General features: G+C 49.7%; 1 protein-coding gene across 2 annotated transcripts; it reads right to left on the bottom strand.

The window, feature by feature from the left end:
• Positions 1 to 1,744: 1,744 nt before the first annotated feature.
• Positions 1,745 to 16,018, bottom strand: RFLNA (refilin A). Of its 2 annotated transcripts, none has more exons than XM_075719183.1 (3): positions 15,677 to 16,018; positions 4,311 to 4,420; positions 1,745 to 2,078 (listed from the first exon to the last, which is right to left on the bottom strand). In XM_075719183.1, the coding sequence occupies exons 1-3, from the start codon at positions 15,884 to 15,886 to the stop codon at positions 1,745 to 1,747; spliced, it is 654 nt and encodes a 217-aa protein (XP_075575298.1). In that variant the 5' UTR covers positions 15,887 to 16,018. The 2 variants fall into 2 exon arrangements, with proteins under 2 accessions (XP_075575298.1, XP_075575297.1); XM_075719182.1 differs by having other exon boundaries at positions 15,695 to 15,886.
• Between the last annotated feature and the right edge of the window lie 2,229 nt (positions 16,019 to 18,247).

Here is an 18,247-nt window from a genome sequence, read left to right as displayed (position 1 = left end):
CATAAAGGTCACAGTTCTGGTCACATCTACCAACTGCCTTTTGAAACTGATGGAAAAAAGTATCTTCATAAGTCACTATTTAATTTTATTATTTTTTTAAGTTTTTCAGATTTTTTTTTTTTTTTAAATCTCTGTGGGTTTGTGCGTCAACTGTTCTGGGCAATCAGCTACATCTTGTTGATATTGTTAATAGGTCTTCTGACTTGGCTGCTCAGTTGTGTTCTGAAATAACTTGATCAGACTCGCAGCAAGTCAGGAACAAAATGGAAAGTTTAGAAGAGGGAAAGCTGGAAATTAATTTCCGGAGCTGTGTGGTTATTTTCTAAGTCTGGGCTCTTCTGAGTAACATGCAAAAAATTCTTGGTAAGATTTTTGGAGACAATTCCATGCCATTCTCAAAGGTTCTATGTTTGCAGGAATCCAGGCCCTTGCAGATTTTCAACAAGCTACCAAAGTGGAGATACTGGGAGATGTGATTCATGAGTTGGGAATGGTTTACCTTAGGATGGCTGTAGTGACTCCTGCTCTCTCAGTGTTCCTCGATCCTTTTCCAGAGACAGCTCGGCTGTTTGCAAAGTACCTGTTGAATTGCTACAGCCTGGCTGATTAAGGAAAACCTCAACAGATTTGGGCTCTTCAATACTTCAAGCTCTACACTGAGAAAGTTTGGCTGCTCCTCCACAGTCAGCGAAGCTGTCCATGCCACAAGTATGGAAACTATTGAGAGGGTGAGCAACCTTGCTCATAAGTTAACCCTGCACTGCCTTCTTTGAAGATAGCTAGCAGCCTCCTGTACTACACTCCTCTCTGCAATACCACCATACCCTGAAACTCAAAAGGGTTTCAAGTGCATAAAGATCCCTGTAAATTGGGTGTTTGAGACAACAAAGAGCATGGCACACTTGGACTGACAGTACTTTTGAAAAAGGGCACTGGGTTCCTAAATCACTTGGACACTTTTAGAAAATAGCTATTCAGTTTCCTCAGTCTCCCCTGCATACTCTTGGCTGGGCTCATAGAAGAGGTAGCCATGTGTCAGAGTAGGCCTTTCTCCCATCTCCTGGTTGTGCCGTGCCTTGCTATCGTATGCAAACATCTAGCTGCTAGCAAGAGCACTGTGCACCTGTTTTCTTCCTCTTTTTCTTGGTGACAGTCCCCAGTCCTCCCAGTAAGTTAGGCTTGAGGTTACTGCAGTGGTGTAATATTGCAGCTATCTCCCAGATGAGCTGTTGGAGCAAGATGTGATGCATTGATACAAATAACCGCCTCCTCTGCATTTAAACTCTAAGACACCTGCCTTGGTGTATGCTGGGCAGGCTGGATGCTGACTCTGCAGTTGGTCTTCCCTTTGCAGAGATCAGAATAGCTCTGAAGGTTACAGTGAGTCTCACCTACGTGCCAGATGAGACCTACAGAGCTCACAAGGCAGCACTCTGCTATGGGTAATAGGGTCCTTTGTCATCTTGATTTCATCTAAACACAAGTCAAAAATAGATATGCTTGGAAAAAAACAAAAACAAAATCCAGATCATGAACGTCAGGAACGTCGCAAAATACAAGCCAGCCTTTTACTGATCAAAACCATCCTGCGCCCTGCAAGCCTCCTCCCAGCCAGTTCAGCCTCACCCAAGACGGCGTGTTCTCCAGCCCTTAATACTCAGTCGCCATCAATGAAGGCCCAGCCAGAGACCCAGCAAAGGCCACAGCCTCCTTGAGGTCACAAGGTTGCCAGCGGCAGGGCGGATCAGAGGGTCTCGCTGTAGATGACGCACGGGCTGGTTTCCTCGCAGAGTTCCAGCTGCACGCTGGAAGCAAACCAACGCTTGGCACAACCCAAGCTGTAGTTGAGGGTGGTCCGGTAAATGTTCTTGGCACGCTTAGGAAAAATGATGGTCGTGCTCTGAAACCTCAGTGGCTTCTGGCGGGGCTCAAAGATCAGCTGGGACTTGTAGTTCCGCCAGGTGCAATTGGGAGCAGCAATGACTGTCTCACTGTAGGTGGTGATGGTGGGGATAGGGCTGTAGAAGATGTCATCCCGGTAATGCTTCTCAGAGTCATACTTCACCTCAGAATTGCACCTACAGAGGACAGCAAGGTATCAGAAACATGGCCAAAGGAGAGAAGCAAACACAGCCCAGGCAGCAAAGGAGAGAAGACAGGCAGGACTCTTCTCTAACCCTTTTATGGGGAACTTTTATGATCTCTTACAGCACTGGGACAGATGCAAACCCTACAACAACCCAAAGTGCAGGGCCAAGAGGACTCCGTCCTGCTGGTGCATCTTGACGGAATCCCACCTTGCTGTGAAGCCATCTCAGCATTTCTGCAGTGCATGTCCACAGAGGACCAAGCCTGCCTGGTCATGTCAGGGCAGAAAGGGACCTTGTTGCACAGTCTCCAAGCAACCTGCTTCTTCCTCTGGTTTCCTCCAGTAGCCCCATGGGGGCTTCAGCTCAATCCTGAGAGCTACACTGGAGGCAAACACCCTGTTACCAAAGGACATCAAGAGGTGGTGAAATCCCTCAGCTGGGGTAGGTCAGAGGCTGAGGAATGGACATTCATCCATGGACTGTGCAGGAAAAGCTTGAACTCCCAGGAAAATTCTTGATCCAGCCTCCTCCCAAGCATTTTTAACAAGCACATCCATGCAGCATCAACTTGAAATGCTGTGGGCTCCTGTGGAATAAAGGTCCACTGATCATTGACTCACGGTAGGTCTCACCACACTCCCTACTGCTAGTGCTAGGCTTTGGGGGTGTCACTGCGCCAGTGACCAGGCTGAACAGATGCTCTTGGTGGGCCTTGGGCATGGGATGTCACGCTGGGGTCAGGGGGAACCTACTTCCCAATGCAGCATGCCTGCTGCTGCTTTCACAGGCCCTGCTGTCCATGCAAACTCTGGCTTGGCAGGAAAATAATGCCATAAATAAGGTTTCATAGATGGCAGAAGCATGGTGTAACAGACACTTGAACTGTCAAGGCTGTGTGTTTGTCTTTTTTTCTTTAAATTGTCCTGCCATCAGAGCACAGAGACACCCAAGCTAACCAAAATCAGGGTGCTGGGAGATAAGGGGTGAGGTTGCTTTGTCAGGCTTACAGAAAATCCAAGCAATGGTCAAATAGCAGGTGGAGCAGAAGAGATGCTGTGGGCTACAGCTGTCCAATATCCAAGCCATCGGTCTCAAAGGAAGTGGCCATGTTAAGAGCCATCAGATGAAGAACCCCCAAAACATGGGAGGTCACTGCCCCGCCCATTTTCTGCAGGCCTCCAGAAGGGATGTACGGCCACCAGGCCACGGAAAGGGCTTTTCCTAGAATCCCTGGCCATGGGGAGCAGCAGGACTTTCACTTGTTTTCCCCGCTCCCCAAGTGCTCCTCTGGCAATCAGCAGCCAAGGAATGTGCAGCTCCACGTAAAAAAGATTAAAAGCTGGGTGTGTGCTTGTCATTACCTCCACCCAGAGGGGGGTTGACTGATTGTGCACTGCATGTAATCTGAGCTGCTGTAATGTATTTTGCACAGCTAGGGTGTAAGCAAGTCATTCAGCACATATAAAACAAGACTCCGATGTAATCACCATAAAAACATGCCCGCTGGCAGTTCCTCAGCAAGCAGAGATTTACTGGGGTACATTTCCAGAGAGACGTTTGCATAGGTTGAGGGGGGTGCGAATTGGGTTTACAGTCCTCCCACCGTCCCTGCCCCAAGCTGTGTGTAACTGCTCCGTGCTGTTTGCAGAGTGCATTCCACACCAGCAGAAGAGCGAAAGAAGAGCAGAGACCAACATTTATCCATTGGCTGCAGCGCCAGCCCCACAGGAGGTCAGAACATCTCCACCACTGGCTCGAGGGACCATCTCCTCATGAGGAGGAGCTCATTCTGTCTTTGTGGGCTGGTCTAATGTTGGTTCCTCTGCCGCAAGGGCTAACAAAAACAGGTGCCAATTATAAGGGAGTTGCTGCTTCTGAGGATACAAGTCAGTAGGGAACAGGATGAAGACCATCAGGTTACTTAGTGGAGGCCATCAAGCCTACAGATGGTAATGGTTTTCTCTCATAGCCTTGGATTTGAGCTGGCCTTGGAAGGAAAGCCCTCTTCTCTTACAACGTCCCTCCAGTTCTTGCCTCCTCCCCTCTGCCTCTGCTGCTGTCAATGTCTTTTTAACTCAGGCATTAGTCTCCCACCTGTCCCTCCCTTCCCATCAAAATAACCATGACTCCCACTTGTAAACACATTTTAATTTTTTGCAGAAGGAAAAGCACCAGGAAAAAGACAGAAACCTTCATCTACCCACCCAGTTCCATCTGTACCTGATTTCCTGCACAGGCTCAGGGCTGACCTCAATGCTTTCTCCAAAAAACACAGGGTACATTCGAGGCCTCATCTCTGGCATGGACGGGTTCAGGAGCAGGTAAGGCATCTGCAGGGAAGAAGAGCACAGCAAGTGTTGGGACACAACAGATGAGGTTGGCACGGTTCATAATGTGCTGTGGCTGGCAGCTGAGCGGCCAGTAGCAGCACGTTCAGCACTGGCAGGAGACACCAGTGCCTCCAACCTTGCTGAACTCCGTCTCCTCAGAGTCCCATGTGAGACACTGCAGGTGACAGGCTCTTTGGCAATGACAACAGGTGACTGTGGCAGCATCAGGACCAACTTTGTTTCATGCAAGCTAAGCTCACCTGGCTTGCACTCTCAACATCATTCAGCTCCCCCTCGCAGTCCCTGTCTTTTCCAGGTTTGTAGCAGGGCCCCAGGTTAGCGGTGCATTCATCACACCGAGGAAGGCACTCTTCTCCATCCTCAAAGGGAACGACCATTGTCAAGTTGCCAAAAAACAGCCTTAAGGTGGTTGGCAGAGAATGGGACCATTAAGCGCCATCCTCGCACAGACAAGCCTTGTACAGGCCTTGCATTTAAGATGCCCTGACTTTCTGATCTGCCACTTGTGGCTGTATCAATTTACAGGCTGACTTCCAGCTCCCAGGGCTGATGCGACACAGCGGGCTGCCCTCCACCCACCGATACGACCACCCTCCCCGCCTTCCAGCACATTACCCAGGTAAGTGACTCTGCCCAGATCTCTGGCACTCCATGCTGCACTATCTGTTCACCGAAATTTAGCCCTTCCTTTCCTCTCCCTTTCTTGTTTCTTGTAGGAATTGCAATTGTTTGGGGGTTTTCTTTAGCCCTGATGTTGCCTTCACTGTTATGAATTAACAAGTTTTACAAAGACTCAAAGTGCACCAGAGTGGAGAAGTGCTCTAAGTCTGCTGTTCCACAGACATAGCGTCTAAGTCTGTTGACTTAAAGGATGTAGATCTATTTAAGTGAGATGTGTATATATGTATTTATATCTATGCATATAAATATATATATGCTGAAAATAATGTATCACTTGCAATGATCCAGCCGGGGAAGTGGTAGACTTGCTATTGCTATCTCCATGCCAAAAATGGCTGTCATGCTCCAAGCGACGTTCCAGTCAACCATGTACAACTGAGCGTGGGGTGAGACACTGGGGCACCTTGTGGCCTCTGCAATGCAGGAAACCAATTTCAAGCCAGGTCTTTTTAGTGAATGGAGCTGCTCCAATTCATGACACCACTAATTACACCCTGAAGTTACTTACTCTCACAAATAGTCACAGTCCAGCCTAGGCTCCTCTGCTCACCACAAAAATGAGTAATCCCACTTCTCTATACTGAAGCACCCTTAAACATCAGTTCCCACATACAGGGATCCTGTGCCCAGTGTCTGGACCAAGCTCAGCAGCTAACTAAGCTTAATACTGCCCTCCTGGAAAAATGGCATTGTGGGGTTTGGTCCCTGCCACTGCTTTTCTGTCGGCAGTGATTTAAGACACGCAGGGACACAGTATCTCTTTAAAGGAGATGGCTGGCAGCCTCTGCGCAGGGTTGAAAGGTCTCTGGATGGTTGGAAAGCTCATGGAGTTTTTCCACTTTCCACCACGCAGAGCCCGTATGTGCTGGAATCACAGCCGTACTTCATCAGTCCCTGGTCAGTAAGATCATCTCAGGACTCACAGAATCCATGGACCGTAGCTGAGGATACGGCTCTAGTATTGGCTTGCTCTTCCCATGCCACTCCTTTCCACCTTCCCCAGCATCTTCTGGCTGGGTGGTACAGGACGGAACACTGGAGCTGTGACCCGGTTCCCACCGGCAGTGCTGGGTAGGTACTGCAGCTTGTGCCCTGCCCTATATGCCATGGAGGTCCCCAAACGCTCACCAGGTCATCCCTCAGCTGGTGTTAACTGGCAAAGCTCTGCTGAGTCCACTCAACAGCATCAGCTCACGCTACCTGAGGTCTGGTTTTCTCTGGTGGCTTGGGTTTTCTCTGGTGGCTTGGGCTTTCCACCTTAGGCTAAGGCAAAAAATGTCATTGCTTTGTCTGAATTCGCCAAGCCCTTTGATTCCGTGTCCCAAAGCCACAAAGCCGTTTACTCTTTCCATACTGAAATATCCCTGCACTTTACTACTGTGTTAAACTGGTTTCTCTTCTTCATTTTACTCTGTGAAGTAAAATGGCCAACCCCTCTTTTTGATTGAGTAATTCTGTTCCATTGTCAGAAAAGGACAGTATTTGCGGGGCGGGGGGGGAGGAACGTTCACCCTTACTACCAAACACTGGCCAAAAGACAAAGTTCATTCCTGGATTGCTTTCAACACTCTTGACAGGGGAGGGCAAGGGCAGCCTTTCTGGTCATAAATAAAGCTCTTTGCTTCTGAAATGTGAATTGTTTAGATCAGACAAGTCTTAGGTGCAGATCTCCAGCTTTTAACAGTCTGCACAAGGCCAGAGCTCTTTCTAAAGACATCTTGCACATGAGGAGAGGTTCATTTGAGTACAGGAGTCAAACACCATGTGCACATGCATTCATGGGCTCTGCGAACAGCAGGCAAGCTGGCCTTCTGGGGGTTAGCCTGCGAAGAAATGCACATTGCTTTAACTGGTGAAGGAAGAAAGGCCGGGGATACGCGTCCCTCCTTCAGGAGATTGTTCTCTTTCTCTTTACACTCCTGTGGCCATACCTGACATTGGCAAAACTCCAGCTGAGAACCTGCCCTCTTTTTACACTGTGCCCACTTAAGGACAGGTCTTGTCCAAAAGGCCCCAAACTAGTCTCTGCTTGCAGATGAGGTGAGAAAATTATCATCTCTCCTCCTTCCTTTGAAAAGCTCAGCAAAAGGTGTTTCCAGCTTCCCAGATGAAACGCTGAATTTGCACAGGGCAGAAAGGACCTTGTCCTGTAACACGAAGAGCAGACCTAAAGGTATGAATACCTCTTACTGGAAAACATTTGAATGTCCTATTTTTACCATGAACCTAAGCAGTTTCAGACTCTCAGCACAAAGCAATGCTGTCTTATAAGTGGTTTGGGCCTTTATATCCCATCCTGAAGATACCGTTGCTGACCAGGGTGCAGGTTTGCAACAGACCCTGAAGGGAAGGTCCCTGGCCCTTGAACTACTGCTGCCTATTCCAGCACCACCCAGATTTTTTTTCAGAGGGCATCCACCCACGTCCATGCCCAACCCCACCGTCCTTTGTGTGATCCGACAGCCTGAGAAAGTGCATCTGGAGTGCTCTGCGCACCCCACTCTCTTCCATGCACTGCCTTTGGGGAGCCTTTGCAATGCTCACCTTGGCTGGGGAGGGGCAATAGTTCTCTGAGTGTAACCAGCAACTTGGTGGTTTGCTGTTTCCCCTAACAGGTAAAATAAGTCACAGCCACCAAAGATGGTGTCACACACTGGTACCAATCCCCCAAAAACTGGAAAGGCAGAACAGAATTGGGAAGGCTCTTCTGTCCCGCCTTCTAAAGAGCAGATGTTTTCAGGCCATGCTGCCAAAACCAGAAAAAAGGTTGGGAGGCACTGGTCAGAGCCGCACAGGCACCCCAATGTTGTCTTACTGTGAGTTTAGCCTATGGGAGTATCTTCTTTACTTCTACTGGCCACGGAGAAGCGAAGATGGAGTAAAATGGAACAGTTGTGAATTAAGCTGTTTTTTCAGATCCAGACTAGCAAATAACAAATTCGGATGGATGGTAACCATGAGCTTCTTTGCTAGATTAACACAGGAGAAATCCAGATCTCTTAACAGTTCCGCAAAGGGCATCTGTAAAGTGCAGTTTTGAAGAAGCCATTTCAGTGCTTCCAGGCAAACAAAGCTTCACACTTCTTGCTAACATGTGCTGACACTAAGTGTGCTCTAAACATCCCTAGAGACGAGGATGCAGGAGGCGAGGTCCTTCCTGTGGCTTAGCAGGACCGCTGCTGGGGCATCTGGCCCCCAGCATTTGTACGGGAACAGGCTTCACGGCCCGCTGTGTGCCGGGGGTGCCGCTCAGTCAGAGCGTGGGCACAGAGGCAAACACGCCGTCTGTTGAAATCACAAGTCCCACAGCAGGGAACAGGAAACAAGAACATGCTGCAGAAACAATACCAGTGTGCATGGAGAAACGGAGGCTCCGTCATGCATGACTGCAATTAATCAGAGTCAAAAAGTTGCCACTGAATTTGGTAAGAGCAGGATTAAGTCTTCTCCAGGTTAGTTCTGGAGGGAATGGTGATGAGACTACTTCCATTGCGGGTTATAGTTTATCTTGCTCTGGGCAGGGAAGGGTGACAAATATTTCATAATTTCATAATGCGTTTCATATGCTGTAAATAAGCATCAACTTCAGACCTGCAGGCTTGACTTGATTAATTTAGAAAGCTGGAACAACTGCAGACATTGGCAAGCCAAAGCCAGCAACCTACCACCCGTCAGAGACCATTAGAGATTCACACTGATCCACCACGAGAACCGTGAGCTGCTGCAGGTCAGAAACCTTGAGGTCACCTGGAAGTCTGCACATGGAAGACATAACTAACTTACAAAGCACGGTCTAAAAATAGAGATCACCTGTAAGACCCTGCAGTCTGCTCACCAAACAAGCAACTGAATTGCTTGCATGGAGTGGAAGGGTCACTAAACAGTAAGCACAGGTTTTATATAGCAGCAACTGAAAGGCACTTCAGATGACATTTTGTTTCACCTCCAGTGATGTTCTAAAATATCTGCTCTTGCATCTCACCTGGAGTTGGGAAGCAAGGAACAGGGGATATGAGCCTTCCAAAAGATTTGTCTTTGGGGATGAAATATTATATGCTTGGCACATGTCAAAAGCTGGCTTTTTGGCAAGAGTTTGACACCAGCTCCTTCCAATCTGTTTTAAGGTAAAAACAAAACAAAATTGTTCTGCCTGTCAAAAAAAATACTGACTCAATTCTTTTTCCTTCTGCACAGGAATGGTTGAACGAAGAGGAACAGTGGACTGCTGAGCTCCCTTGAGAAAATTATGATCCTTGGCTCATTTCTAGCAATCACTCAGTGATCTCCAGACACGTCACAAATAAGGTGAGCTTCTTTACAGCCCTGCACCACATACGGGCTGGCAGGAGCAGAGCTTTTTGCGCACTGCTGTGGGTCAGTGATGGTGAAGAGGAGAAACCCACATGTCACCAGACCAGGCTGTCCACAAGTGATCCACAGCTGAGGTCTGTCTATCCAAAGAACAAACCCGAGGGTTGCTGTGCTGGAGGGCTACAGCGGGGACCTGATTAATTTGTCCCCAGTAATTGGAGCTGTGCTGCTGCTTATCAGATGCAGCTCTGCAAAAGCCCCTACAACCCTGTAATCTTTATGAAAGGAGGAGTCTGGTAGTCCAGGAAGGTTGAGGAGGTGAAAGGGAAGATACCAGAGAGATAAAAAAGTGAGACCCACACGTACACGTTATGCCCTCAAAACAGAGCCAAGGTGAAAATTAAATGGTAAATGTGCTATCATTTTTATTTCCTTTCTGGTACATAATTTGTTTTAACCAGCAAAGGGTTACAGTATTATTAAAAAGTTGAAGTGATTTCTTGTTTGGCTGCATTTTTCCCCCCTGTCTTAACTCCGATGCCTTTCAGGCATGTAACGGCCTGGGCAGCTAAATTCTGCCTTTTTCAAGTAGCACACAGATAAACACAGATAAAATGGGTTGCTGAACAGAATTCAATTTCCAGCTAATCAACAGCACTTCCTTTATGGTGGCATAAGTATTATAGGGGCTCTTGCTTTAGGACAGATACACATCCTTCAGCTCCATGTCATTGCTTTGTACCTGCCACGAGTACCATCTCAAGGACTGGTTCCTGCAGGTATTTAGACGGCAGAGTTCCGAACAACAGCAAAAATAATATAGTGAGCAGAATAATGCTATTTTTACCCCTAATAATTATTTAGAGTCAGTGGGCTCTGTTAAGATACATTTCCATTTGGGATGACTTACAAGGACGGAGGCAGACTTATCAAATAGTAAACAAAGAGGAGGAAAAAAGTGCCATGAAACTGGCCTGCAATACACTGACTGTTCCTGTAGCTTCCAAATTCCAGGCAGCAAAGCAACAAAAAGGAAAGGAAATTAACATGACTCGAAATAAATAAACTCCCCCAAAACCTTTTCCCCAGAGAGCAGAAAGGACCAGAACTGACCGACTCCTTTTGCTACGGTCATTATGTGGAAGGCACTAAGATGTGGCATTAGATCTCTAGGGACTGTAAGGGGAAACGGTTTTTCAAGCATCAGGGCTACAAACAGGATACAGCTTCCCAAATTCCTTGCTCCTAACTTAGCTAGGGCATAAGCAAATCTCTCAGCACATTTTCCCACTATGGTAACACGTCAGGTCCATGAAAATGTCACTTTACTCAGCTGTTATTTACAGCTATAATGAAAGATCTGGCCGAGTTATTTGACACGCATCTACATTCTCCGCTCTAGCTGATAAGCAATATTTGTTTAACAGACCATTTATTTTCCCAGTATCTTCACGCATTGCACATTATGAGTAATTTATACTAGAGCCGGATGAGATTTTATTTGGAGGTGATAACAGTAAATGCAGACCTCAGGTAGAAAGCAGGGCTTTATTATTTCAAAGAATTACATCCTTCCTGCCTATCTCCCTCTTCTATTTCAAGTGGGAAATCTGCGGCGCTTTGCTCACTGTCCACAGCATTACGCAGGGATGCAATGGAAATTAAACAGCTAGAACACACCACGCTAGATACAGCCACGTTTTTCAGAGCAGAAGATGAGACCACTACGGCTGTTTCCCTGGTCTGCCCAGAAGGGATGGCTGTCACGGTTTGCAGATTAGGTGAGGCCCAGAGCCATCTCCCCTCCTTCACCGCCGGCGTGGAACCAAGGAGGAAGAGGAGCGGGTGCGTGTTCAGAACCGGACGGGGCTGAGGGACAGGGGACAGGCAGGTGGGGTGAGCCTTTGCCAGGCAGCAGACGCAGCCATTAAACTGAAACCACCGCCAACCCCTGCCGGGGGAATTCCTGCAGGATTCCGCCCCGTGGGAGCGGTTCCCAAGTGGGTCAGGATGCCAGGCTGCAATGCCAATGCCTGAGGCAAGCCCTGCTGCTGTGCCAGGTGGGTGCCTCGCTCCCCGCACAAGCCTGGGGCTTTCCCCAGAGCTGCCGGGACCCACGTGAGCTTGGAGAGTCATGTCACCTGCTTCGTGTGCAGGCTGCAAGCTGGCCCAGGTTGGGGGTGCTGGGCCTTTCTCTCACATGTGCCTTCTCTGTAGGTGGTGGCAGGTCTGGAAGTTGCATTTTGCCTGGAAACCCTTTGATGGCCATGTTCCCCACCCAGTCCCCACGAGACAGTCCCCCTTCCTGGAGCGCTTTCAGCATAGGATGAGATGCTGGCTCTGCAGCCCAAGGGCTCTTCAAAATGCAGCATGTCAGGAAGAGGTGTTTTGGGTTTGGGGTTGTTTTTTTTTTTAGTATCAGCCATAAATCCATCAGGGTTGGCACACATGCTGACCTGGACCCCGTTGTTGGGACTATGCCTGTGAAGGCTGTGCCACGGGACAAGGTATCCTCCTCCTCCTCTGCACTTGAGATGAAGCTGGAATCTCCTCCCACCACACGAGACTGACTCTGGCACCGCGCTGCTGTCCAATGCAGCTTCTGAATGTAAGTAGAAATTCCCTACGTGGGGGCATTCATCTGACAGCTGATCCACTGGGATACAGTCCTAGAGAAGCCAGGGCTCAGTGAGGCAGGTTGAATGCACAAATACTTAAGTCTTTCAAATGAAAAGGAACTTGTTGCAGTGGCAGAACTCCTTGCAGTGGCAACAGTGTTGGGAAAGGACAGGGAAGTCTCCTGCTTCAAGAAGGCACAACTGATAGTTCTGCAGATGAATGTGATCCTGATCTCCCCTGATATCCATTAGGAGTTAGGCTATCGAATGCAAAGCACTTATTTCAGCAGAGCCCAAAAGCAGTTCGTCTAGCCTAAAACTATATCCCAGGGCAACAACAACAGGGAAAACTCCACGCAGATCTGGCCACCTTGCTGTCATTTCATTCCATATCCTTCCAGCAACTGCTTCTTTGTGCATATTATTAAGAGATTTATTTCACTGTATTTATGTTCCTTTTGGCCCAGCATTACACACAAATTCTAGGGAATTGAGTAACCCAAGTCCTAAGAATCAATTTAATCACATTTCAGATTTAAAAGGCAGAACTAGGTAAAAGTCACCTTCTATTTTCATTAGAATATTTGCACTTAAGCACAAAACAATTGACAAATTCCCTACATGGACTTTATTTGGAGGAATAAAAGTAAATTTCTCCTGTACTGCAAGTAAAATGCAAAAAAAAAAAAAAAAAAAAGCCCCTAAATGGTGTTGAACTTGTGGTATTTATGACTCTGGCCCTAAACTGCCTTTCATATTTTCTTGGATCCCAAAGCTGTAGCCAAATTGGCTGGTTAAATGTGAATAAATGGTGCATTGTCTTTGAAACAAAGTCGTGATTATTAAAGAGAAGAGAGTTTACTTTTTCAGTCACAGTTAATAACACAAAGCAGGGAGAGCATGGATTTTACACACAAGGAAGTCTTCGATAAGGGCATGCAATCTCATTTCAGTGTGTATGAGAAGAGCTGTCCTAGAGCAGAAAAATTCTTCAACATATTTGTGAAGTTGGAGCAAAATAGCTGACTGCAAAAGAACGCAACTGGGTTCAGACTGGTGGTTTTGATAGGTCTGGAGCAAGGAATAGTATGAAATACTTCCCACAGTTCTGGAATGTTGTTTTCTTCACCTGACAGCAATTTATTGTAACCGTACATACTAGAATTTTGGCCATTAGTGACTGAGCTTATATATGGTTTTATAGTATTACAACACAAAGAGTGCAGGCTGCATTCCTGGCTCTGTCACGTTTATAAGCAAAATAAACACTAATATAATAGGCTATTAAAAAAAAGCATGCCTTGGTGTGCAAAGAGCTGCAATATTGATTTGCCAATTCTGCATGCTCTGATGAACAGCAGAGTAGTAAACAGAAGCACATTCATGGATTGCGTAATTCTCAGAGATCTGCAAGTCCTCGTTAAACGGCAAGATTAAAGCTAATTAGACACTGAAATTTAGAAGTATGAAGCAAGCGATGCTTTCCATATTTTTCCTGTTTTCTTAATAACAGCTGCAAGTACAGTATTTGCAGGGTGGAAATGAGAAGTTAAACTCTCTGTACAGTCAAATAGAGCGAAAGTTCCTGTTTACTTCATTATTTTGCAGTGTACCAAACAGTCAAGAGTTAAAAAGCACAGTCCTGCACCACTCCAAATAATACAGTCAAATTGGCTTCAGCGTGAGGATCTCTGCAACCTTCTGTACCTACTAAGGGCATGGAAATACACACAATGTATGAAACCCGTAGTCTTAACAGCAGGAGCCCAGGGCTACCCATGCTGTTGCAATGCGATATAAAATTTGGAAACAACTACAGCGTGATTTCCTCTGAAATGAGTACAATGTTCATTTATGATCAGAATAAAAAAAATAACTGGAAAACTTAATTTTGCCTTACACAGTTCACAAGAATAACTTTTTTTCCATAGGAGTCAAGCACTAAAACTCTCAGTCCTAACAGCCCAAGAGCTGAAATAGGTTTTTCCCATGCTCTTTCATCTTCAATATCTAAGGGCTTTCTTGGGAGGAGTGGTGGCCAACTGTCCTATCACTGGAATGGAGGCTGTCATATCCCCATTACAGAGCTTTGCAGACACCTCCACCCCAGCTGTTTTCTTGTCCAACATGCCTTCATTCATCTTCCTCCCACATTTTATTTTACAAATACATAGCAACAGCCTGATCCTGCCAAATCAGAGGCGTGCGAGTAACTCTTTGTATATAAACAGTCCCATCAAGATGGCACACACGCCCAGGCATCCGCAGGTAAGGCTCCACATTTGGAACCGCAGCGTTAGCGGGTTTGAGATTTGATTTTCATAATTAACACCTCACAGCCTACCCACCGTAGTCTGGTGAGAAGGAGTCATTGTTCAGAGGGAAGGTTTTGGCATGTTCAGGAGTAAAAGGCAGTCTTCAATAATATGCTAAAATAGCCTTAGAACTTTAGAAAGTAAATGAGGGTGTGAGAAGTCATTGCAAAATGTCTCTACCGGGAAGAAGTCTGAATTGTCACTAATCCATAGGTAGATAAATTTTTCCCATGGAAAGATTTGTGCTGCAGTTTTTATTCCGTATAGAAGCCAGTTAACTGTGTTGAATATACCTACAAATGTCTTTTATATACGTTAAAAAATTTTTTTGAAAGATCCCTGGGGAAGAACTTTCATCATCCTTTAAAAACCCCCACCACCATTGCTTATGCTCTCAATTTAGTGTTTTAAAACCAGTTTTTATAGCTAAGGGATAGGAATAAACAAAAATAGAGCAGAATAATAGTCATAATAAATCTACCCAAATCCTACTCCACAGTCAGCCGCTTCACTGGCACTGCGTCAGGCTAACCGAAACCTACAGTGCTACTGCCAGCTGTCTGCGCTTACAAACCACTAACCCTGCCCCGCTCGGCCATGCAGCGCGCAAACCCTTCACGCAGGCTCATGCCACAAAACCCCACACCAGCAAAGGCCAGCAGCACGCAACCTTCCCCAGACCACGTCTCCACACCAACTCCCTGGACAGGCATGCGTACCCTGCCCCGAGTTAATGGGCGGTTTTAGCTTGCTTTCAGCCAGGGCTCCAGCAAACGTGGCTCCACACTCCGGACAAAACGAACGTGGGATACGGGAGCGTAAGGATGGCTGGGAGCCGGGCTCCTCTGCCTCGGTCCAGACGGCTGCAGCTCCAACCTGCATCTACCAGGCAGGACAGTGTCACTGAGAAGCAAAGACACTTCTCTGTTCTTAAGGCAGGCAGGGGAGCCTCTTTCAGAGCTGGGTTTCGCCCCCGCGATTAGAGTCTACCCAGCCAAAGTGCCAACACTTTTGCGAGCGTTATCACGAAACCCCCGGCCGGCACTGGGCCAAGCCCCTGCCCGGGCACGCCAGCAGCGATGCCAACGCCGGGCTGCGGCCGCGACGGGGCACAAGCAGCCCGGAGGAGCCCCTGCCCACCGGTGCCGGCGGACGGGCACCGAGGGGGGACGCAGCCGGGGTGCCATGGGGTGCCCCAGTCAGCGGGCACAGGCCCTTTCCTCGCTGCCCCCCTCTCCGGGGCTCGGCCAGCCTTTCTCCCGCCCGGGGCCCGGAGAGGACAGAGCCCAGCACCCAGTTTTGGCTCTTACCACTTTGCCGTCCTTGGCCTCTCGCCGGTGCCCCGGGGCCGGGGGGTCCGCACCGCCGCTGCCCCCAGCTCGGCCCTCACCGGGCGAGAGGGAGTAGAAAGGGGGGCTGGGGCTGGGGGGCAGCCCCGAGTCCGGGCTGTCCAGCAAGCCTTCCCGGCTCTTCTCCTTCAGGCTCTCGTCCATCCCTTGCAGCTGTAGGTGACCTACCATGTCTGGGGGGCAGCGAGGGGGCCGCAGCGGGAGAAAATCCCCCAGCGCCGCCCGCCGCGGAGGGAGGGAAGGGGAAAGGAGCCCGGAGGGCCCCCCCTGAGTCCCGATGGCCGCCACCAGCCTGCCGGAGCCCGGGCTGAGCCTGCTGCGGCGGGGAGAGCCGGCATCAGCCCGACCGGGCTACCCCGGCCGCCCTCCCTCCACCCGGCCCCCGTGCCCTGCCCGCCCGCCCCCGCCCGTCAGGCGGCCCCCGGGGAAGGGAAGAAAGTCCGGACGCCCCCGCCCCAGCCCCGCGGGAGATGCGGCCGGCTGCGTACGGCGGAGCCCGGGGCGGCCCCGCCGACAGGGAGCGCTGGGCGCGGCGGGGGCCGGGGCCGGGCGGGCCGCGCTCCTCCACAGGCTGCCGCCGTCCGCCCGCCCGCCGCCTCCCGGCGGCCCATTTATCCGGAGAGGGTGGGAGGGGAGCCGGGGAGCGCCCTCCCCTTCCCCCGGCCCCCCAGCTCTGCCCCGGCCGCACATTTTCAGGCACTTCCCAGGCGGGGAGCGCGTTTGGCGCCGCCCGCCCTCTCCCCCCGCGCCCCCCCCCCGGGCGTGGCCCCCCGAGGGGACCTGAGGCAACCCCCGCACAGGGGGTACCCCCGGCCTGCGGGAGAGGGGCCTCCCCAGCCACCCACCCGCCATCCCCGCGCCGCGGTTTCCCTCCGGTGATTTCCCTCCCTTCTGGTTTTTTTCCCCTCACTTCTGAGTTTTCCCTCCGTTCCGATTTTCGTCCCTCTTTCACCCCCTCACTCCCCAAAGCAGCTTTTCCCCTCGGCGTCAAGGTGCGAGGGCATGAGGGAAGAGCTCAAGAGCCATCGTCCCTCTTCACTCTGAGGTGGCTGCGGTGGCTTCGCCGAGGCAGCGGGTGACTATGGCAGCGTTGGCTACCGGGCTGTACAAGCCCGCCATAGCCCCCGACCTGGTGGCCGTGCCCTCATGGCAGCCCTTAAGCCTCCGGCTTAGCATTGCCTGAAACACAAACCTCTCCCTCTTTGGCTCCACAGCTGCTGGGCCACAACCACCGAGGAGCTGGCCTCCCCATCCCGGCCGTTATGTGTTTGGGGCCACCATAAACGCAATGGGAGGGCATCCCAAATCCCAGCACAGCCGCTAGCCGGGAGGAGCGGCGTGTGCCGCAGTCACTGCCGGCACCGAGGGGAACGGAGAGTCCATGTCAACCCCCAGGTTTTGGAGAAGCAAGCAGCGGTTAAGCAGGTCAGGCTTGCTGAAGCCGATATGGACATTTATTGCACAATAACTGGCTGACGCTAACGTTACTTTGTCCACAGCCCTGGTTATGTTTTTCTCATCATGTTTTCTCTCTACATAGAGTCCAGACTGTGAGAAATTTGGGGCAGGCCCACTCATACGGCTCAGCCCGGCGGAGCTTTATTCACAGCAAATAGGTTTGTTTCCATGGGAAACTGCTGGAATCCAACCGGCTGCTCTTGGTCCGAGCTGTTGGCCCAGCACGCAGCAGAATGGGACCACGGCTGTTTGTGCTACAAAACCGACAAATGCAATATTTGTTATGGCAGCTGATGAAAATGTGAGAGCTCTGGTATTGCACCAAGGGATGAAGGCTTTCACACCCAAGCCCTCAAGATGGAAGCCCTCAAGATGGCACAAAGTCATCGGAGGTTGGATTTGACCCTAAAAGGGCCCATACTCCATCCTCCTGAGGGAGCGGGTCACACTGTACTGTGGTAGGTGAACTCGCCAGCTAATAAAGCTGGATTTGCTTAGGCTTATTCTTGCTCAAGTCAAAGGGAAAGGCTAAGGATGCCCAAATCCACCCTTGACTGAAATGAGGGGCCCTCCTCAGAGTGACTGAAGCAATCTGTATGCGCTGAGCTGTGCAGAGGAATGTCACCGATTTATAAATGTCAAACAGGCACCGAGCAGCCCACACACGAACCTCAGTGAATTCTTACCTCTGACCCGCTCACTGGCTCCAGCAGCCGCACAGGCTGATTTAGAGCCCCTTACTGTAAGGGCTCTAATGTCTCACACAGGCTAGGGCTGATCTGAAAATGCCAGAGGGGACTGAAGGTCAAAATTTCCATAAATTAGGCCCTGGCTAGCTACCTATCACGTAATAGGATTCTCCGGCCAGTTAACACTGTGAACTACAGGCATTCAGCCCAGCGGTTCCCCTGCAGCCCTGTTCCCCTGCCCCTCTCCTGAACTGGCAAGACCGTATGTGCATGGGGAAGGAGTGTCTTCAGAGCTGCCTTCCTCCAAGGAGAAAAAAGGAGCCGGACAAAGGGACGTTGGACAGGGGTGAGTGCACTATCCTTCACTCTTAGAGAGGTATATTTT

The sequence above is a fragment of the Pelecanus crispus genome, chromosome 11, assembly GCF_030463565.1.
Source record: "Pelecanus crispus isolate bPelCri1 chromosome 11, bPelCri1.pri, whole genome shotgun sequence".
NCBI classification, from domain to species: Eukaryota; Metazoa; Chordata; class Aves; order Pelecaniformes; family Pelecanidae; genus Pelecanus; species Pelecanus crispus.
This window is presented reverse-complemented; position numbering and strand designations above follow the sequence as displayed.

Bases quoted from the DNA above. Each gene is read 5' to 3' on its own strand.
- RFLNA (XM_075719183.1), bottom strand. From the start codon at position 15,886: ATGGTAGGTCACCTACAGCTGCAAGGGATGGACGAGAGCCTGAAGGAG. The intron at 4,421-15,676 runs GTAAGAGCCAAA...TCTTCCCTGCAG, and splicing joins AGGCCAAGGACGGCAAAGTG to ATGCCTTACCTGCTCCTGAA. The intron at 2,079-4,310 runs GTACAGATGGAA...TGTCCTCTGTAG, and splicing joins GAGCCTGTGCAGGAAATCAG to GTGCAATTCTGAGGTGAAGT.